At 42.0% G+C, this 22,323-nt stretch overlaps 2 protein-coding genes across 21 annotated transcripts in view; one reads left to right on the top strand and one right to left on the bottom strand.

The window, feature by feature from the left end:
* CRB2 (crumbs cell polarity complex component 2) overlaps window positions 1–11,196 on the top strand; it is a 147,323-nt gene extending 136,127 nt beyond the window's left edge. For 9 of the 11 annotated variants that reach the window (XM_080561907.1, XM_080561903.1, XM_080561908.1 and 6 more), the window contains 5 exons: window positions 538–703; window positions 1,566–2,433; window positions 3,515–3,631; window positions 4,101–4,227; window positions 6,708–11,196. In XM_080561907.1, the coding sequence (XP_080418033.1) occupies window positions 538–703; window positions 1,566–2,433; window positions 3,515–3,631; window positions 4,101–4,227; window positions 6,708–6,935 (1,506 nt within the window). In that variant the 3' untranslated portion in view covers window positions 6,936–11,196. Of the gene's footprint in view, window positions 1–537; window positions 704–1,565; window positions 2,524–3,514; window positions 3,632–4,100; window positions 4,228–6,707 lie in introns of those variants that run through there. The other 2 variants (XM_080561909.1, XR_013940917.1) reach the window with 2 other exon arrangements.
* A 1,338-nt stretch (window positions 11,197–12,534) lies between these two features.
* DENND1A (DENN domain containing 1A) overlaps window positions 12,535–22,323 on the bottom strand; it is a 194,465-nt gene continuing 184,676 nt past the window's right edge. For 6 of the 10 annotated variants that reach the window (XM_080561938.1, XM_080561935.1, XM_080561937.1 and 3 more), the window contains 2 exons: window positions 17,025–17,280; window positions 12,535–16,134 (listed from right to left, as the gene is read on the bottom strand). In XM_080561938.1, the coding sequence (XP_080418064.1) occupies window positions 14,812–16,134; window positions 17,025–17,280 (1,579 nt within the window). In that variant the 3' untranslated portion in view covers window positions 12,535–14,811. Of the gene's footprint in view, window positions 16,135–17,024; window positions 17,281–20,053; window positions 20,183–22,323 lie in introns of all 10 variants that reach the window. The other 4 variants (XM_080561943.1, XM_080561942.1, XM_080561936.1 and 1 more) reach the window with 2 other exon arrangements.

The following is a 22,323-nucleotide window of genomic DNA, read 5'->3' as shown; positions in this document are numbered from 1 at the left end:
AACAACAAGAATAGTAGCAAGCAAGGGCGTGTTTTCTTCTCTCAAATAACTAGATACAAACCGTCAATAGTAACGTTGTACTGCCTGGTGTGATATGTGTGAAACCCCTCTTTGACAGAGCGATGAGGACTGGTGCCCAAACCCTGACTGCTGTGCGTGTGTGCACCTGAAATCTGTAGATTTTGCAACAGCTTGAAGTTCAGCATGTGCAGACCAGTAGCAGTGGGTGAGATGTTCTCCGAAGCACAAGTTCCTTGCAGATGTCCTGTCAGCTGTCCTTTTCCAAACTGATGGAGTTCTGTCTAGAGAGTTTCTGTCAATCAGCAGTGGCTGTAGGGAGAGGCATGGTCTCAGGAACTGCTTGCATAAGGACCCTTGTGCTTCTTTTCCTACCATTGATTCACTATTTTAATTATCCTTATTTCTGATTCAAACACTGCTTGTAGTAATCTCTGTTGTCACGTTTCTTTCTACCAAGTTCTCATAGATCTGAACATGAATTGCACTGCTCCTGCATTGCACTATTTTGTTTTTCAGTCCGAGCCATGTCAGAATGGTGGCAGATGCATCGTCACTTGGAATGATTTCCATTGTAGCTGTCCAGCAAATTTCACTGGGAAATATTGTGAAGAGAGAGTCTGGTGTGAAAGTGACCCATGTCCTGAAGCTACTACATGTATAGACGTTCTAGCAGGATATGTGTGTAAGTACTGTTTTCCTGTGTATGTATTAGTAAAGTCTGTGTGTGTGTTAGTAAAGTGTCGACAGTCAGTATTTCTCATTCATACTATTGCAATAAACACAAACACGTGCTGCAACAACAGTGCTGCAATTAGCAAGCTGGGAATGATGCCCAAGTAGGCACTCTCAGGCAGCATGCATTTTATGGATTTACCACCACTTTGTGCTAGAGCAAAGATTGTACTCAAAGGTGTTTTCTGTCTGACAGAATGACAGTTCTGTATGACTTTATCAGGGAGGAGCCAGTTCACTGTTACGCCTGCCTTATCATCACTGCAATGCCATCTTGTTTTCCATAATGTTCCTCCCTTTCAAGAGTCTCAGTTGTTTGACCAAATAAGACACAATTAAGTGTTGCAAATGTGTCTGTTTTCACCTAAGACAGAACCATGAATAATGAAGAAAGCTAGTTAGCTAATGATTCCCTGCTGGGGAGGGAATGTTGTTGGAGGCTACGAAATGTCCTGAACTCGGTGTTGGTGTGTTCCCTGCTCTGCCACTTCTCAGCAGCCTCTGATGTATTACTTTCCTGACTTACACTCTAGTTTTTCTATACTAGCATAAGGGGGATAGTTGTATTTTTGTGCTGTGCTGTGACACTAATGAGTAAAAATCGGTACACAAGAGTTGGATATTATTATTAGAAGTGTAAGTGTAAACAGGAAGAGCTTTAATGATGCCAGCTGCTAGGCCTGTAATCCTACTCACACTAAGCTTACATGATTCTTAAGGGAGGGAACCCGCCAAGAGTTCGCCATTGGTCTGTCTCTAATATTACACCTACTGTCTTTCAAATCCCTGATGCTCTACCCCTTTATTTATAGGTCTGGCTAATGCAACATTTAATAGTGACGGTGCCATTGAATTTACCACCAACGCATCAGTGACCAGAACGCTGAGCAGCCTCCACATGGATTTCAGAACCAGGGACGAAGATGCTGTTTTGCTTTGGGCTGTGGAAGAAGTGGATTCCCTCCAGATAGCCATTAAGAACTCCTCCCTCCTTGTTGACATCAGGAGTGGGAACAGTATTGAAGGTGTCAGCTTCCTGACTAAGAAGTCTGTCACGGATGGTGCCTGGCACACAATCTCTGTGTCTATGGAAGAGCCGTCTGCACTTTCCTCCAGATGGGTGGTTCACTTGGATGGGTCTGTTAACGTGACTCTGCAGGGAAATGCTGGGAACTTGGACTTCTTAAAGAACAATGCACTGATTGTTCTAGGTGAAAACTTCACTGGCTGCCTCGGACAAGTGAAGATAGGGGGTATCTACCTGCCATTCACTGCCCACCTCTCGTACCCTCAACCAGAACAGTTTCAGCAGTCCAGCAGAAGGACCGTCCAGCTGGGCTGCACGGGGGCTGATGTTTGTGCGTCCAGCCCGTGCCTCAACGCCGGCACCTGCCAGGACTTGTTCAACTCCTTCAGCTGTGCCTGCAGCGCTGGCTGGGGTGGGCTGCTCTGCGAGTCTAACATTGACGACTGCCAGCCAAACCCTTGTGTTCATGGCAATTGTGCTGATGCAGTAGCAGATTTTCAGTGTGACTGCTTCCGGGGATACATTGGGAAGAAGTGTGACATCAATGTGGATGACTGTGTGCGGCACCAGTGCCAAAATGGAGCCACCTGCATTGATGGGGTTTATGGCTACTCCTGCAAGTGCCTGCCACAGTTTTCAGGACCTCGCTGCGAGTAGGTGCCTTGCTTGGTTTGAAGGGGGATAGAGAAGCCCCCAGATAAATTGGACTTTTGCTTTGGAACACTCCAGGAAAAATTTTCACTGTGGGTATCTGGTAGATATAGCACCTAAATTCTGCTGTTAATTTGAAGGTGCTGTCCAGGTCCAAATCCTCACAGAAAGGTTCTTGGCCACAGGATAAGGAGCCTTCTTTCTTATGCGGGTCATCCTCATGTTACATTTCAGAGCTGTTTAAAGTGCAAGTACTATAGCCCATCACCACATCCATCTTGCACTCCTATAAAAATCCATCTTCTCTAGGATTTGACACCCATCTGACATGTTGTTGTACTGATTTAACAAAGCCAACCCACTTCCATGCTTATGAACTGAAAGGAACCTCATGGCCCCCAGAGGATGGAAGCAGGTTGTGTTCTAAAGTTTCAGGTGTACTGAATGCACTAGAGTGCTAGGAATGGTCCCACATAGGATGGGTTTCTGGGCAGTGTGCAGGAGAGAGACAATCTAATCTGTGCTGAAAATGGTACATAAGGTTTATATTTATAGCACTTGTATTTGTTTGGAAAAACTCCAGCATACGTTAGTCACAAAGGTATGTCTCATATTGGTAAAGGAAGCAGGAACCAACATATTCTTTAGACTTCCATATACTTGTGCCTGTTCAAATTGAACAATGAGATAGATGCTTACATGGCTGAACTTCCTGTTTTACTTTGTTTCTGGTGCAGATAATTACCTAGTGCATGCATTATTCTTTTTGTGGCCTAGCTGCGCTACAGTTTGGTATTCCAATTTGGTATTCCTGTCTCTGCATATATTTTTCTCAGCAGGAATAGGAAACTGTGAGAAGAGTCCTAGTACTGATAGTGCTTGTGCATATTCTGCTAGCAGCACAAACTTGTTTCTGGGCACGTTTAAAATTATATGCTGATATTATGGATTATTTCTGACACTTCTCCCTTCTCAACTTGTGTCAAAGTCCTTCCTACAAAAAGCAGTGACTATGCTTATGACCCTTGTCAGCACAGTCTCCACTGTATCCGAGCTTTAAAAGCTGCCTTTTGTTTTTCCCAGATGGCCATTCCCACCTGAGCAGTGTGGTAAGAACTTCACTTGTCTGAATGGTGGCACGTGCATCACCGAGACCTGGGGAGCCAACTGCAGTTGCAAGCCTGGTTTCACTGGAAGGAAGTACGTGCTATTTTTCTGCAAAGGAGCTTGTGCTCTGATTCTTACATCCATGGGATACCTGAACAGGTTCAAATGTTTCATCCTCTCATATATCCTTTTGCCATTCAAACAACTGCTCCAAAATTGTAAACCAGGTGTTATTTTTAGAAGAGGTGGGCTTGGTATGATACTGCTCACATAACCAGTTTTCACAGTATGGAGTGCTTCCAACTATTTCTTTTGCCTCATGAGGATTCGTTAACTGTACTAGAGAACCTTATTGGGTTCAATCATTCAGAAATGACAAAAGGAGGATTGGTGCAAAAGGGTAAAACTTCCATGTTGCTGGACCCTGCAGAAAGCACGTGAAAAAGATGCAACAGGAGCTTTTCAAACAAATGAGGCTTTTGTAGGCTGTATGATCTTGCGTTCTATGTCACAAAAACATATGAGAAATTTCATTTAATTCTAACACGCTTTTCTTTTCCAGTTGTCAAATTAATATAAATGAGTGTGATCCAAATCCTTGCCAGAACGGAGGTACATGTCAAGACTCTGAGAACAAATACGAGTGTTTGTGCAGTGCCAGCTACACTGGAGAGCGCTGTGACATTAACGTAAGCACTTCCTCATCTTTGCTTTTGGAAGCTCCTGTCTGTTCTTCCAAACTTTGAGTTGTGAGAAGCAGCAGAAGTAGGCTCAGCAGAATCCTTGGGTAGTAGGGCATTAGTGGTACTGCCTGTATATTGTATGTGTCTTGGCTAAAGCGCACTGGTAAGCACAGTTGGCACCAAAAAAACATGAAGTGTGAAATAAATTTTTTGGCAATGCTGTTGTATGTTAGTCTTCAGCATACAAGTAATTGCAGCAAATACTTCTTAGAATCTGCATGTTCTGCCAGATGGTTTCCAGGGCTGTCTCTTGGACTTCCCTTAGATTTTTACCTTGGACAATAATCAAACTACTGCAGTTGGACCTACAAAAAGGAGATATTACTTACCTGCCTTATGCTCATAGCGGTGGTACAAAAAGAAAACTAGAGATTTTAGTTACATCATTTTTAAAATAAGAACAAAGAAGACAAATTTGATTCAAAGCCAGTAATGACTGGCAGCAAATTTGAGTCTTGTGGATTGTTAAGGCTGTTTTCACTTTCACAGTGTAAATAAGGAGGTAAGAATAGACAAAAAATATGAAGGGGTGGGGAGGACCAGTTAACAGTGAATGAAAACTTCTCTAGTTTCTATTAAATAGGAAGTTGTTGGGTAATATAAAGTGCACAAATCGCAGGAAAACTGGAAATGGCTGAGCCAGCTGAGTGACTGGGTTACAAGGTGTGACAGAGGTGTGTAATGTACCAAATAAAGGGACAGTGTCTCAAAAGTGAGATATTCAGTTGTTAAAGGGTTAAAAATACTTTTTTATACTGAATACTTTTTAAATACTTTTTTAATGAGTGGAATACTTTCCATTCACCACCTTGCACAGCCTCCCAGTTTCCTAGAGAATGGAGTTTGAGCTAGCATTTTGTCTTGCATGAGCGTCTCTCTCTCTCCAAAGATCATCTGGGTAGAAATAGATGTGTTTGAGATAGGAAGTCAGATGAAATCAAGCTAAGTGTGATTCAAGTCTAAGTGAAAATGTAGCATGCTTCTTTCTGCTGAGTCTGCTTCTGACCAGATGGGCAGCCTTTGTGATGCTTTACTTTTTCTCCATAAGGGAAGTATTGTTGTCTGAGCCCAGAATCCTTCCTGCATGGAAGCTGTTAAATCATACGCTTACTTTTTCTCTGTAAAGATGTTGCATGGACAGGTGGCTTGTGTGGTAACCTGGGAATGCACTAACCCATACTGCATGGAACAGACTGCGCACCAAGGTGGGGTCTGCTGCTGTTGCTGTTACTAAGGCTCGTATAGTGCATGTGCCATGAGGTCGCTCCTGACACTTCCAGTTTACGTGCATAGATTCTTTCAGGTACCTCCGCTTCTTCTGTTCAAAGACACTTCTTGTAGATTCCTTCTGTTCATTCTCACCATCTGCATTACTTTTTTGCAGAACAGTCTTTCCTTTCCCTCTTAATAGGACAGTGCCTGTGGTGGGGGGGCAGGGAGAAGGACACACTGCGGCTGACAGGCGTTTGCTGTTAATGGTGGCTGTAGAAGCAGAGGGGTCAGCTGCGTTCTCGCTCTTCCTCCCTCCCACCAACAGTAGCAAGTAAGGAGCATGCAACAGGCAGTAGGAGCAGACTTCTAAAACCTCCTGTAGCACTGGTACTGTGTGACTAATCTGCATGCTTGTGCAAACCAAGAACTAACCAGTAGCACGTGGCTTGAGTTTTGGCACTCTCAGAGAATCGACTTCAGTTTCAGTCACTGGAAATGGCAGAAGGACTTCCAGGTAGTCTGGGGATATTCCTTCTGTGTATTGCTGTGTGACGTGGGCAGAGACTGCATGGCATCCAAAAGCTGTAGATAATTGAGCTTGAATTCTTTTGCTTTTATCTGTTAGGTGGCAGATACTATTTTTAACAGTAAGAAATATTTCCCATTGTTAGGCATATTGTAATTTTAAAGGTTTCTTTAATGATAAAAATTCCACATTTTTTTTCATTCTTTATTGTCGTGCTCCATACTACTCTTAATTCTACCAGCAGCTGAAGAACGTTCATTTGACTACATTTCTCTGCTCTGTATTTGGGCCTTTTGTCTTCTCCATCTCCCATCCATGTACCGACTTTAACATCATCCCCTTCCTGCTGCATGTTGTTTTCAACTTCTTTCTGCTGAAGACTATCATTGATGAATGTCACTCGTTTTTAATTAGAAGAAAATTTCAGAAGTTGTTACTAGCTGTTCTTTGTATAAAAAGTGGTCCATTTGAAAAAAAAAAAAAAAAAGACATTTTGCTGAGAGATTAAACAAGCATTCCCTGTGTAGGTGCCCTCAAACGCTGTGCTTGTCCTTTTCCATTCAGGTACACATCTGCTTTTTTTTTTTTCTCTCTTTTTACATCCTTCACTTTGACTATGTTGGGCTCTTCAACTTAAGTTATTGTAACCACTAGAGTTTCATTGTTTCTCCATTAATTTCTTTTACAGAAAGGGACTCCAGGTGCTTTCTTCCCCTCCCCACTAATTGAAGTAGCTGTCCCTGTAGCCTGTGGCTCTTTACTGCTCCTCAGTATTGGTCTCATATTCATGATTCTCACTGCAAGGAAGAGGCGCCAGTCAGAGGGAACCTACAGCCCAAGTCAGCAAGAAGTGGCAGGAGCTCGGCTGGAGATGGACAGTGTCCTAAAGGTGCCACCTGAAGAGCGGTTAATATAGGCACTACCTTGACAAGCAGATGTACCTGTGAGGTCTGCTTTGACCATGATCTTTTTCCAGCACCTGCAACAGCAGATCCACTCTTATCTCGGTTTCCTTAAGGCATGGTAATGAAGACCTGGATTTAGACGTACAAGGCAGACTGTATATGCAATAGCTGTTCTAGCTGGTTTCATTTAATTGAGTCAGTTGCACACCACTGGCTCATAGTGAGCCTCTTTACTCCCTTCTGTCCTGCCCCATGGGCTGCCCCCATATGTCTATCCAGGTAGGAGCTGTTGAAGTGCACCGGCTTTGAAGTTCCTCTGGCTCCATTCCACTTTTCATGCAGCAATGGCACGTTTAAATCTGCTTTAAAAGGCAGGGTTAAATTGGGCAGTAACTTACAGACAAAGGTCTCTATGTAGTTTTAAGGAGAGTTGGATGGAGGATATTTACAGTTACTTTATATACTCTGCTCTTTTTCTTGTTAACAACTGAACACACTCAAAGGCATATGAGGTTTTCAAATCTTCAACAGCAACAGCAGCTGTGACCTCCTGCCCTGTGATGGACACTGTTTCAGGGAGTTGTCATTAATTACTGAAATCATTGTACAAATCAATTTTTATGAAGTAATCTGTTAGACATTCCCATAGGTACCAACAAGAAAGGTGCAGTCAGAATGACGTGGGTTTGTGGACCAGTGCTGAAGCTAGCCGCAGTCTCTGGTGCCAGGTACTGAACTTGTGCCTTGCATGGGGGGGGGGTGAGCAGGAAAGCTTCTGCATTGCCTGGACTCGTGTGATACAGCAGGGACTACAGCACCTAATCAGGGAAAGTGGGTGGGGGAACTCAGGGCGAGCATTGCTGTCATCACTCTGACAGTACCCATGCAGTTTAGTGAGGCAGTGGGGATGGGGAGGAGGGATGTGAAATGCCGTGCTGTCCACGTGGAAGCTCTCAGTAACACCCTGTTCTACCACAGCAGCCAGTGTGGGCGCACCTTAGTAACTCCTCCGTTGTGGGAGCAGTTGGGGCTGCAGGGGCTGCCCTTCTCCTTGCAGTTGGTGCAGCCACGGTGATTGCCATGAAGAGGAGGAGAGCAACTCAGGGAAGATACAGTCCAAGCCGGCAGGAAAAAGATGGGGCTCGAGTGGAAATGTGGAACGTAATCAAGCTGCCACCAACGGAGAGGCTGATATAACGAGTGGGGTCACAGGTGCTGTGTCGTCCTTTCACTGTCAAGGAACTGTTACAGCATTTTGGTCTTAGGCCAACTTGTTTTTTTTTTTTTTTTTTTTGTAGGACAGGTCTGTACTGCTTTAAGCTACTTACAGGACACAGGCAAGTGCTTGCTGTTAACTTGGCAGTAAGATTCAACTGCTTAAATGAGCTTGGTAATTTTATGTTATTCCAGTTCATCCATAAAAGCTTTGTATAAAATTGGTCTGCAAGCAAGAGCAGTAAAGTCTGGGGAGAAAAGGAAAAAAAAAAAAAAAGCCCTGGAGGCAGTGGTGAAAGCAAGGAAGCAAGCAGTGGCTATGGCACAGCAGAGGTAAGGTGTATAGACCCCTAACACTATAGTGCCACAGGTCCCTAGTGAGCTGGTAGAGGCAGCTGTATGCTGCCAGCCTTACCGATTGCATCCATCCGTCATTTCTGCAGTAACTGTCACTGTTGGCAGTCAGGGTCACAGCACCATGCAGCGAAGTGAGGAAGGTCTAAGGGTGGGGAACAACTCAGTGTATTAAGAAATTACACTTCTTTCAAAAACAGTGTGCCTCTGCCACATCTGCAATGCAAAGGCAGGTGACTGATGGAAGGTAACTCCTAGAGCCGCTGCTGTCTTTCCACAAGAGGACCGCAGTGAAGTACCAGTATGCATAGTGTGCTTCTACTAAAGCTTTTTTCCTAAGACTAGACTAAACCATAGGAATATATTAAGTGCCTTTCTAAGACTGCCTGACCAGTTACATTATTAACATTCTTAAAAGTAGGATGCTTACATGTAAAAAAAAAAAACAGATCACTTGCTTTGATCAGACTACAATGTTGACATTAGCAGGCTGGGTGGTTTGTTTTTTTTCCTCCTCAGTCTGTTCCTAGTCTAGTATCTGCCATCCACACAGAGCAGACTGCAGTGACTCAGGCATTGACATTAAAAAGCATGACCACACAATAGTCCTTAGTAAGAGCTTTAACATTTGAATGTCAAGTGATACCTGTGTGAGAAGGGGGTGAAGGACATTTTTCAAGACTTGTAGCCTTCTGGACAGCCAGCTTTGGGCTTGTCGATACAGAAGAGTGGAATTTAGTTAATTAATATACTGACCTTTAACATGAAACTGGTTTGTTGTTGTAGTGAGACACAGCATTCATTTTCCACTTTGCTCCAAAAGGGATATTTAGTATTTTGGCTTTACTGCTCCTTTATTACTGTTTTAGCTTATGGATGTGCACGTTTGTCTTTAACGTAATGTGTCAAAGCAAAAACTGCAGCAGAGCAGGCCAAATAAGGCTTAAAATCAGTAGCATTTCAAAATAATTACTACAAATATCTGTGAGAAATATTTAGAAAATAGTATCTGCTTTTTAATCTCCAAAATACTATTAATAAGCAGGGTGTGAATATGCACACTGTAGTTAATTGCCACAGGAAGACAATGCTATACTGTTTTATGCTTTTTTGCTCTTGGATTTTTTTTAAACTGTAGTTGTAAACTCTTTTTTTGTAATTCTAAGCAAAGGGAAGAGATGAAACTACTGATCAGAGTTGTCCAATTAAGAACAGGTCTTCTGCATGTGTGCAACTGTGGATGTAAGGTGAAGAATGAAATAGTTGGAGAAACAGAACACAAGAAATCATTAGGAGGTGAGGCAATTAATGTTTTGTCTTTAAAGTCACTTTTCTCTAATATTTAGAAGTTAAAAGAGTAAGTGGTGATCCCACGCTGGCTGTGGCTTGAGAAGGAATTGGACATAGTACTGATAGGTTAGCTCACGTCTGTATTTCAGGTCAGGGAGCTTGCTATCACTTTTATTTATTAGCAGTAACACTGCTGTTACTTTTAACATGGATGATTTGCTCTGTGTATTTTCCAGATACTATTTAGGAAGGTCTAACATACTTTTAGAATAGAGACAGCTATAGTGCCCACTAACCTCGCTACAGGGAAACAAGTTAAACTGCACACCTTAAGAAAATGGTGAGTATAACTTTGCCCAGCAGCATCTGGGGAACAGGACTAAAGCAATGAAGCAGGCAGGGCTTTTCTGGCAGAGCAGGTCTGAAGGGGAGGACCCCACATGCAGAGCTGGTTACTGTGTCTCTAGGGAAACAAAAATTCACCCTTGGTGTGAGACTACCCTGTCTTAAGGGTGGTGTTTGGGGTTATCTCCTGATGAGAAAGGACTCGGACCCCACACGAGCATCAGTGAGCTGGTCCAGAAGCCACGGGCAGAATGCCCTGTGTCCTGCCAGTGCGCAACTGCATCTAAGCCTTTACTTAAATGCGAAGGTAGGTGTGTTTTCCTTTATCCCATAATGACATACGATACAGTAAAGCCACAGCAAGCTTAGAATATGCTTTAGGTTCCCAAATCTCAGGCCTGATTAAACTTTAGGTCGTTGCTGGGAGAGGTGTGTACTTTGACTTTTTAGCTCTGTTCCATTTTTTCTTAGATTTAAAAATGTAGAAAAATGAAGGCAGCAACAGGATCTAAATATCATCAATCAATATTACTCTAGCCTGTGTTATTTTGAGAAGAAGAAAAACAGAATTGTTTTGGAAGAGCTGAATATTACTAAGCTTCTGAACTATCCTGAAAGGCAACAAGTAGCTACAATCCCCACAATAGTAAAGACACCTAAAAACCCAGCAAACTGCAAGCAGTGAATCTGTCTGCATCCCCTGCTGTTCCTGGGTAGTCAGCAGGAAGACTGCTGCTCAGTCGCTTTACGGGATTAGGAGAGCAGACATTTGTACTTCAAGCACCCAAAGCCAGTACTAGTAAAAGTGTTAAAATATTTTTGTCAGTGTCTTGAGCATTTCTGCAAAAATAATTTATGAAAGTAAGTTTTTTCAATAATGAACCTAACTTTCTTTTGATATTTAATTTTTAAATATATTTTTTCACAAAACTGGATTTGCTGTAGTTAATGGTCACAGTCCTGATCTTTTGTAATTGTAAATTTTATAATTTGTAAAAAAAAAATTAAATAAATAAAAATAGAATATCCCTCAAAAGAAATTTACAATAAAAATTGGATAAAAATAGACTTAGTTACCATGACCTGTGATTGCTTTCTCTCTTCACCTGTACTGAAGCACATGCTACTACGTGTTATTACACACATACTACATGTACTTACTTGCTAAGGAAAGCTAGCAGTGATACTATTAACCCTTGGATTTATGAGCAAAGACACACAATCAGACTGCATTTAGAGCTGTGACATACCTAAGAGTCGTAGATCTCTGGCCTGAGTCAGGACAGATATCTGCAGCAGCAAAAATCCTATTCTGGAGAAAAGGGGGACAGCACTCTTCAGGAGAAGGGAGAAAGCCAGAGGGGACAAACACTCCTGTCTGCACCACCCTATCTAACCCAGCACGGCTGGAGAGAACCAGGACTGAATATCAAAGGAAAGTCTCATTTAAGCTTTTAGAAGACCCTTTCCTACATCAAAAGCCTACACAGATATCTCCCCTCCAGTGGCCTGAAGATCTCTTCTGCAATCCCCAGCTGTACAGCAAGAGGCAGAAGCTGGGGCTGGGACCAGCTGGACTCCTTACCTTGTAAGTGTCTGGTGGCAGTGCTGCACCCGCTGCAGGGCAAGCTGCGAGCCCTTTCCTGGCAGGAGAGCATTACACGGCCGGAGCTCGGGGAGCAGCCTGTTGAACTGCAGCACGGAAAGTGTTTTTCTTTTCCTTTACGGAATAATTCAAAGTAATAGTAGTTATAACTTGTAGCCTTCACTATAATAGATAAAATGTAGGTCTGATTGACAGCTTCCAATTCCAATGTCTAACACGTTTCCAACCCAATAAAGTGAAAACAATATAAATACGGGTTTACAACAGTTCTTAAACTCTGGGTTCCCCCCCATTTTTTTTTTTTTTAATTTTAAATAAATGCTATTTCTAAGAGAGGAAAACATCTGTAAATAAGTGGTACCAAACAAGCAAACAGTATGGACAGTACAGGCAACTGTATAAAGCTGGACCTAAAAGCCATTGATGAAAAATAAGAGACAAGAAGTAAAAATAACACTTCTTATACTAGATGACTACAACTATCAAAAATACTTCTACATCAGAAAAAGAAATGTTTTACATCTGAGCTTGCTCTCCCAGGCACACTTTGTTTATGTTTGGCACTATTAGGGCTTAAGCATTACAGGAATTCCTGAGTTTAAGTAAGACAACTATTCAGGAGGTGAGGAAGGACACAAACTCCACCACCATGCTGCCTTGTACCCCTTGATCTTAGAGGTGCGTTCAACCTCCGCCCTTCCCACTTTCAAAATAAAACGAAGGCTGATTAATGCCATTTATATTAAATGTTAGTTACAAAGCACTTAAAAGTACTGACTTAAAAATAAATCCAAGAGTGCTTGTTCGACTAAAAAGAGCAACTTCAAAAAATATTTAATTTGGGACTTATACTATACAATACGGGAAGAGCAAAATAATCAGCGATTGAAAATGATTTGCAGTGATACAGAATTACCTGAGTGTTTTCCTATTTAGTTAAGCATGTGTATTACGCCTACTCAGTATATAATCGGTGTGTGACCAAAAAAAAAAGTATGTTAAATTCAAATTACACATCATATGCAGAACTATCTGGTGTTTGTACATATCCATTATAATTGTAAAAGTTTTTATCATCTAGCTCATAGTAAAGGAAATCTGAAAATTACAGACTGCATTTATATATAATGTTCATATTCTAAACTGTATAAAATAAAATGGAGCTATTGTCTTAGACTTTAAATATTTTACTATGCAATACTAAAACCATCTGTCTTCCAACACAAAAAGAAAATACAAATCCAACTGAATGGCTTGTAAAAGTAACAGTGCTTTACAGAAATAGAGTAATATTAATGCAATACTATGGTCTTTCCCAAACTGTTGGCATTTCAGATAATAAGAGTATTTTTCTTTTGTATTGCACAGACTCAAACGCACAGACAGCCATTTTCATACACTAGAGTAAGAAAACCTCCAAGAGTATATGAGTAAAATAGATACATTGGAAATAATTCAGATAAAGCTTTACAAGAATTTCCCCGTGTGTCCAAAATGATTTCCTTTACCAAAGGCTTAATGGCAATGTGATTATGTCTTCTGGAATAACATGTTTTAAATTGGACTGTGCCCAAATACAAAACAAAACAAAAAAGCACCACTTAAGTAAAACAAAAATGATAACTGCAAAGACAGCAAGTTTTAAAGGAGTTGCTAAGACTAATATGAAATTTCTTGAGAATACTATTGCCACAGAAAAGTGTCTTAGAAAATCAGAATGAACGTACCCTTTAATCTTCTCATTGCATTTCTGTACTTTGTGACCTCGCAGTCCATTTCATGGTCCAGTTAATGTCTCGTTAGCCCAGCAAACTGTTCTCATCAAAAGCAGGATAAAGATCGTGGGTTTTAAGACAGGCTGAAGGACTGGAGAGCCTTGCAGACCAGAATGAAATCCCATTGCTTAAAGGTAGCAGTTAGCACTTCTGAAGTCCAGCAGTGACAGGCAGCTGCCATGCATTGGCCTTCCAGCATTACATCACTTAGCTCTACTTGGAGTCTTATTTCTGTCTGTGCAGACAAGCGCTGCGGCTTTAATCTCTCTGCACTTGGGCATCTTGTCAGTATGCTTTTAACTTGAACTCATGAGCCAGGGACTTTTATACCCCAATTTTTTTCTCTCTCTCTCTTTTTTTAATAAGTAAGATGTTGTTACATCCCATTCATATACTGCCATATGTAATATTTATATATAATATTAACATACACATACATAAGAACTAGGATATGCTTCATGGACTCTATTTTCTGATGTATTTAACAAACAAAAAAACCCTATAAACAACAACAAAAGAAAATCAATTGCTGGTGTTTCCGGTTTCCCAACAGAGATGCAGGACCAAACCCTGAGCAACTGCTCTGTGCTACGGTTTTGTTGCAACAAGGAATTACGACAGTTCTGCACCAGAGAGGTCCCTGTTACCTCTCAGTGTCAAGTTTACTAGGGGAGGGAAATAAAAAAAAAAAATTGCAACAAAAGCTCACCCAATAGTATGACCTAGATGAATGTATTCCAAGAGAGGACAAACTCGGTCAGACTAAGCCTAATGGATTAACTCAGTGCAGTCCACAAAGCTGGTTTGTTTGCTGCACTTTACATGTGAAAGGAAAAATATAGCTATATAAGCAACACAGGAAAAACTGAACTGAACACCATTCACACAGGCAGCAAGAAAACACAAGTACGATGTGCTATGTCATGCTCCCGGCTGTGCTAAGGACTGAAAATACAAGGGCAGGAGTAACTTCTGCATCAGTAGTACTGTCTGAAAAGCTACGTGTGGAAAACCAAACCAAATCAACCAAAACCCAACTACCTTCATGCTTTGGTCAGTGCAAAAGTCATGGGGTTTTCAGTGGCAGAAAGTGAGAAAACAGTTGCAGGGATGAGGACAACATGGGAACTCCCCAGCAAAACAAACTCTGAGCAAAAAGCAATCATGGGAATTGCAGCGTGGTGATGGTCCTGCAGCCATCCTGGCTCAGACTGCCATAAAAGAAATGCTTGGTTTTATGCTGGCTCAAAAAAACAAAATCTCTGTCAATTCCAAAGGGACATCAAAAGGCCATCGGGAACGCTACTCAAAGGTTTCCCATTGCTTTCTGAGCTGTTCAACCTTACCTGGTGTGGATGACACATCTTGCTTTGTCTTTTTTAACAAATCTTCAAATGGATCTTTTGTCTCCTCAGATTTTGAGGATTGTAACATTGACTCTAAGCCCTTAGCTGGCCTGGAAGGGATCAAAGGAGGTTCATTAGACAGAAGAGCTAGTACTTGCTTGGTATCTACCTTGGAACTGGACTTGCCCACCTGTAATGTTCTGGATTTAGAAGGACCACTTAAACACGCTGGCTGTAGAGAGCTTGCTGGAGAAGCACTGTGGCTCTGCAGCAGTAAGGAGCTAGCTGGTGCCACAGCTGGAGCCTGGCTAAACAAGTTTGGCATGGACAATGTTGAAATGTTTGGCTGAGGTCTTTGTGGTGGGTAGAAACCAGAACTAGGTGTTATGAAGCTAGAGCTATAAGCATGACCTAAGGTGGGGGTGAAAGAGCCCCTTGGGGGTCTAACAAGAGACACTGACAGGGCTCCTGGCACTGTTTGTGTAAATGGATTAGGAGATGCCTGTAAAAAAGGTGGCAGTACTGGGGAAGGATAACTGAGCGACTGGACAAATGGTGCAGCTGCAGGAGGCACAAAGTCACTTGCCACTGAGGCAAAGCCCGCTCCAGAAGGTGGAGTGGCTGAGCTCTGCAGGCTGCAGGAGCCTTGCTGTGGGCCACTGCTTTGCCAGCTGGCTGTTTTTAATGGATCCAGCAGGTTAAGAAGGTAGTCACTTTCATTACCAGTATTGTCTGTCTTCACCTTGACGGGTTGGAGCATCTCTGCAGTGCTGGTAGCACTGGACAAAAGCTGAGATGAATGAGAGGAATAATTTACAGACTGCTGGACTTCAGGATCTAAGGACACCCTACCAACTCCGAAGGGCTCTGGGATAAGATCTGAAACCAAATGGCTACGTCCTGTAGCGTGGGTGGTAAGAGTTTCTGTTGGCCCAGCTGGAATCTGATGCTTGGAAGCCCTGGGTGCTGGCGGTGGTGGCACTATCCCCAGTTCAGGAGTCTTTCTTCCCTGTGGCCTAGGAATGGTGATGTTCCCTTGAGTGGCAGGATTTGATTCATCCTTTTCCACAGGAGCCAGAATGCTGTCTCTACTCCGGGGTCTCCTTGTGATTGGCGGCATGTTACCAAGTGCAGTCAGGGGTCGTTCTGGTGAGCTTTGGGAATACTTGGTAGGAATAGCCATATCATCGTGACCCATACTCCACAGCTTGTTGTAAGGGTGAGACAGCTTCATGGGTGGTACAATCCTGTTCCTCTCAGCAACACCAAGTTCCATTCTCTGCAAGAAAACAATGTTAGCTTTCACAGATCTTATCACAACACCGATCCTAAAGTGACGACACGCTATGAGTGGAGGAGGATCTGTCTGCCGAGTGTGAACACTAGAAAGAGAGGAACAATTGCATGCAGCCCAGAGGGACAAACAGGAAAGGAGAAGCGGGACTCTGCAGTTTTAATTCCAGCTTTGCCTCTAATGAGTTGTTCAGCTGTAATACCTTGTGTCATCTCTTGAGAGCCACATAGGGAGTATGCAGCTATATCTAAGGTACCGAATTGGAGAAGGTTTAATTGTTGTATAGAAAAAGCAGTCAAACGAAATATGTGAAGTGATGCAACACAAAATTAAATATTATTTTAAGGTAGAAACGACATCCTTTTCTTTCATGTCACACGAATATCTCTTAGTCTGTTTTAGTTTGTCACTTTCTCAGATGCATATATTCAGTGATGTCCTTCACAAAGAACATTCCTCTTCAACAATCTAGTTTGTTCAGCTGATACCTACACCAAAATGTCCACATTAAAAGAAGGTCATTAAAAACATGCAATTTCAAGGAGACCTGAAAATTCCCTTCTATTCCTTCTCACTGTTGAGCATCAGCTTCAAAGATAACGGCGTGTGATAGCCATAGGAAAAAACAGATTCTGAGGAATATGCAAGTATTTTTTGCTTTAGAAGTAAAGACTGTAGTTCTACTAGAAAAAAGTTACTGTTTTATAACTGAGGCCCATTTCAATAATTTCTTAATTCTGAAATGAATTTCAGAACACATGGAGAGAGGGCTGGAAATTGGATGCACCTACCCAATATTACGAAAAGAATAATCGAAGACAGACAGCCCTAGTTCTGTGCAAATTCCCCCAGGGCATATGAAAACCTGTACAAACCTGGTAGTCAAACGTGCATCGCTGATGTCCCTCTTCTTTGGGAGTCCGCAGGTCTTCTAGGCTCTTAGCCTGGCTGAGAGGCTGAGACTGTGTTTCTACTTCTAAGTTAGGGAAAATGTCTTCAAGGAGGTTGATTTCTGTGGTGTTGCTTGAGAGGAGAGGACTTGGAGGCAGAGGCTCTTTTGCCTTTTCTGGACTGACAGCCTCTTCCCCATCAGCACTATCAGACTCTTTCAGGGCCCGGTATGGCTGAGGCCTATGAGACAAGAAAACAGAAATCAAGTTGCAAATTGTCTTTTTCATTTTTTTTTTCAAAACAAGTATTTAGCAAGGAGTTGGATGGCTTTACAAAAAGTTTTTGGGTAGCAAATTACAGTGGCTTGTGAACAGCAGGTGTGTGAACAAAGTGACTGAGGGCAGGACATACAAAGATGACTTGGCACTCGAAGAGTTTTCAGAAAGGAAAAAGATGTAAGTGGGAAGTACTCAGAGGAAAGCTGTGATTATGCAGTTAGAGACAGACTGATGAGCCAAGTCTCTCTGAGCAGGAATAACCGGATGCTAGCTCTCCATTTTGACAGGCTGGCCCTTCCCACCCAGGCAGATGGCTGTTGCTGTGCTCAGTCCTTCTAGGCAGGAAGTCAGAGCAAGCACACCACAAACTGCTCCGTGTTCTGCAGGCACTTACATTCACTTGTTTCAAGCTAACTCAGCTTGAAACATAATTCAGTGTTTTCCTGCAATAATTGGGAATACTGTGCAGAGTTCCAATGATTATACTGGTGTCATCTTATCAAGAAACAACACAATTCATTATGAAGACACCTATTTTACATTTAAAGCCAAGGCCAAGTTAGCAACATGCTTTTCTTGCACATACCTCAGCAAAAAAAATGAACAACAGCAGATTTGCATATCAGTTCTGTGTACAGAGAACAGCAGCATAATGCACATCCAATTAATAACAAGAAGTGACACACATATCTGTGGTGATTGGCATTTGACTGGCAGCCAGTTTTACCGTGGCATTTAAACAAGATTTCAATTAAAAGAAAATATTTGTGAGACCTCCAAAAACAAAGATAATATGGAAGAACCCTCCTCTTCTTTCCATATTTTATTATAACACATCTATATCATGCAAATTTCTTAACAGTCCTTATTTCCTTCATCAACAAATAAATAGGCATTCAGCTAGGAACACAAGAGTATAATAATGCAAGTACAAGACAGACAGCTGATGGTACATGTCCTCAGGAAGAGTGTGATCTTGCAAATCTTGGTTGTATCTTTAGTCTCTCGCATTATATGTGCTCATCTGCAAAGCATTTGATCACACTGCAAGAAATACCAAAACCCTGAGGAATCTTTTGCACAGAAATCATTTTGGTAGCCTGACCTCCCTTACCCTAAACACAAGAGTGCGTGTACATTTTTCTTGCCCTTTGCTACTGATCCTATACAGTCTGTCTATTTGTGCCCAGCTGCTTGCAGTCATGTCCCTTCCCTGTTGCTCTCTGAACCCCCCTTCTGCATCACAGGGGTTGCCATCATGCCACTAATGTTGTTCCCACCTTGTTTCTCGCAGTGCTGTTAGCTTGGTCTGCAAACAGGTTTGGATTTAGGAGCTTTGCTCTCACTCCTAATCTGCAGCTCCAGGGAAATGTAGGGCGCAGACAGCATCGCACCCGAGGCACGGCTGCAGCAGCGCTGGGGGCACAAACAAGGTGAGGGCAAGCAGGAGGCAGCATGGCCAGAAGGGCACCAATGAATTCAGCAACTGGATGCTCCAGTATCAAACTGGCAGCCCTTTCCTCCAGCCTAGTCTAACACAACTGCAGCTGGCAGGCTCCAAGCACTCGGATGTGGTGGGGCATCAATCAATCTTCCAGTACCCAGAACTGCCTCGCTCTGGCATCCCACAGATTTCTGAAGCAGCAGCTCACAGTACTACGGCACCTCTTTCTGCAGCTTCTGGTCAAGCCATTAAGGGCTTTTGTTAAAAGAATGCATGTAGTTCACTGCAATTCCTGTCCCTTTCTCCACCTAGAAATTGTCCGGCAGGTGAGGTAGGAGGAGCAAATCTTCTGGATGACCGTCAGTGAGGCCTTACCTCGAGAGTGCCCTCTGGGGTGCTCTGCTCAAATATGCAGTATGAAGTTATTTAGCACAGCTGAATCCGCATGCACCTCCCCTCCACGTGACAGTGTATCTCAAAAAGATGCACTGGGGCCCCTGGGCAGTCTGGCCAGGGAAACAGGAGCTGACAGGCAACGCTCCTTCTTCTAGCACAGGTGCCTAGGGGAGATGGCTGAGTCCTGAAGCCAAGGCTCACACATACAGTTCCTATAGATGCGATACGGCTGAGCTGCTCAGCACCGTATTTCAAAACTAGGCAAGACGTAGTTAAGAAGGTTTGGGAATTTACCAATCTGCAACAACTTACAAATGAAAAGGTTGCATACAAATAATACAGTGAGTAAACTCAACAAGTCGCTTGCTATCTCTTGTATAATTTAAGGTCAGGTTGTACTCTAAACCCTTGGAAGGATGTCTGCATGATGACTCCCCTGAGTCACTGAGGATCTAGTACTTGACAGAACAGAGAGGCTGCGATCAAGCAAGTGAAACTGGAAAAAGCTGATGACTGCACTGAAATAAAGCTCACAGGACAATCCAAAAAGCACAGTTAGCACTGTACAAGGAAGAACGGCAGAAGGTTTGGACAGGAACACAAGCGGCACATTGGAACAAAGGGCAAGTGGAAGGGTTACCTCCCACACAGCTCGGGTTGAACAGAAAACAATAAAGCTGTGCATTGCTGCATACTGATTCATGCAGTAGTATGCTTTTGCATGCCTGTAAATACCAAAACAAACAAGCAGGAGAAATGCGGAACATTCATCAAGTGCTGTATAAAGACTGCAAGAGTATTTCCAAAATTCCAAGTATAGGAGCAGGCACCCTGACCAATGCAAAAACTATTGTTTAAAGACTGAATTAATACAGTGAAAGAATAAAGGATAGACCATTCAAAAGGAGCAGAGAAGAAAAAGTTTTCAGAGAAGCCAGAGACAGGATCCTCTTCCTGCTGAAATTCATCATCAGAAGAGTCCTCAGAGAGGAAGACTGTATAGTGTCGCATAGGCTTTACAAGGCTGGGGGAAACAGGGAGAGAAAAGTAAGTTACCAAGTTGTCACATTCAAAGCTGCAGAGGAGAGAGAAAACCAAGTGAGTCGTAGGCTCTAAATAATTTCTGAACGTGACTGACTGCCACTGTAAAGAGCTCTGCAGACTCATGTTAAGCTCTACTTTCAAGGCAGAAAATATAACTCTTCTAAAAATGTCTAGGGTGTTGTCTGGTTGGGAAGGGTACTAGGACCTGCAATCAGATCCACGTTGCAAAAGAAGCCAATACAGAAACCCGCAATTCCCCCACTGCATTTTCTAGAGATTTGGGAATTCTTTAAACTTGTTTACTCGGGCTGATATCAAACATGCAATTGAAGAAAAGAGCTGGGGATACCAATTTGGAAGACTCAGCAGCACAAATAGAAGAGTATGATCATTAAAGCCAAAAAAAAAAATAGAGACAAATAGATTGGTCATAATAGGCTTCAAGTATTACAGAACTAGGGCAAACATTAACATCATCTTAAAAATTCCAGCATATCCAGAAGCTGGACAAATAATAGCATGCTGTGCTGCTGGGCAGTCTTGTATGTATTTGATATCATATGTGCCTCTGGAAACACACTTGAACTCTGATAAAAAAACAAACAAAACAACCCCAACCATTTCACCAGACTTTTGACAAGAATCTATTGGTCATCTTTATTTTATACACAGAGGTCAGATATGCAGGATTTGCACTTCTACCTCATGAAGACAGTGGCAAAATTCTTGAGTGTAAAACTAACTCTGAATGCCTATTCAGGTAAATGTACACTGGTTGGGGGGTAAAAGAAAAATATTTTAGGACTGCTGAAATTTTGAATATTTTTCTATTCTTTATTGTAGCGATCCATTGATTCACTTTGTTTTAACCTTAAAACCAGTGAATTACTCTTTTCTATATAAAGTAGAAGCTTCTACCCTTGACTCTAAAGCAGCTATCACTGCTTTAAACAACTAAATGCGCTATCAGCTTTAGAAGAACAGGAAGAGCACAGGAGCAGAGTACTTAAATGGAAATACACCGGAACCAAGAGGTTGAAAAGTGTAAAGAAATTAATAGCAATTACTGCCTCATCTGTAACACTAAAATATCCTAATCTTAAGTAAAGTACAAAGCAACAGCCACTGTTTATTCCCTCTGAAACACTGAAGCTCTGGATTGCAAAAGAGCTTATAGAAAATGCATTCCCACAAATGAAATATTGAGACTAATGCTTCACAAGTAACTGAAAGCAGTAAAAGCACATCGAGACCTACCAATACTAATCAGAGGACTCTACACCATAGCTCAGTGCTTTTTTATCTACTAAAACTCAAGGACAACATCATGTAGTGCTGTCAAAATTATATGTGCTTATTATATAGAAAATACTCTCTGTTTATTTTATTTTTTTCCCTCACCATTTCTGTTGTATTCTGGCATATCCAAGTGTGCACAAGTGGAAATGAAAAAAAAAAAAAAACCAACCAGGAGAAAACCTCTTTTCAACAGCACTATAAACCACTTCCATATGTCTTATGGACCAACCCACAGGCTGATGAACATTGATGGATGTTGCTATAGAACATCATCATCTGCACGTCTGGAAAAGAAATCACTAGGGTCATAAAAGCAAACATTGCCCCAAATGAGGCCTCTTCCCAAACATTTTCATTTTGTCAACCACGTATCACTGAGAATATCCTAGCTATTGTAGTGAATCAAAACACACATCGTGAAGGACACAAAGCAACACACAAAAATTGAGATAGGAACCTAATTTTGCTACTACTGATGTCCACAGTAAAGTTCATTATTTCAGAATAAGCAGAGTCAGGCTCATCATGTGGAACAAGGGATATGTCCTGATCCTGTAAAGAAGGTAGAACAATGCTAGTATCTCCCATCGCTATGTGTATCCCTGGTAAGAGGAGGATATGCTGAAATCAGAACAGGACCAATAGCAGAGACAAAAAGAGAAAGAATTTGATTTATCATCTTTATAGTACAGACATACTAGCAAACTACCTCTATTTGCTCTTGTATTCATAAGCAGCCTTTGTTGTTTCTTAGTTCTTTTGTCTCAATTGCCAAATAACTATATAATAAAGATATGAAAAGCAGTCCAAAACATCAGGTCA

Source organism: Anser brachyrhynchus (genome assembly GCF_964034855.1).
Source record: "Anser brachyrhynchus genome assembly, chromosome: 19".
Taxonomy (NCBI): domain Eukaryota; kingdom Metazoa; phylum Chordata; class Aves; order Anseriformes; family Anatidae; genus Anser; species Anser brachyrhynchus.
This window is presented reverse-complemented; position numbering and strand designations above follow the sequence as displayed.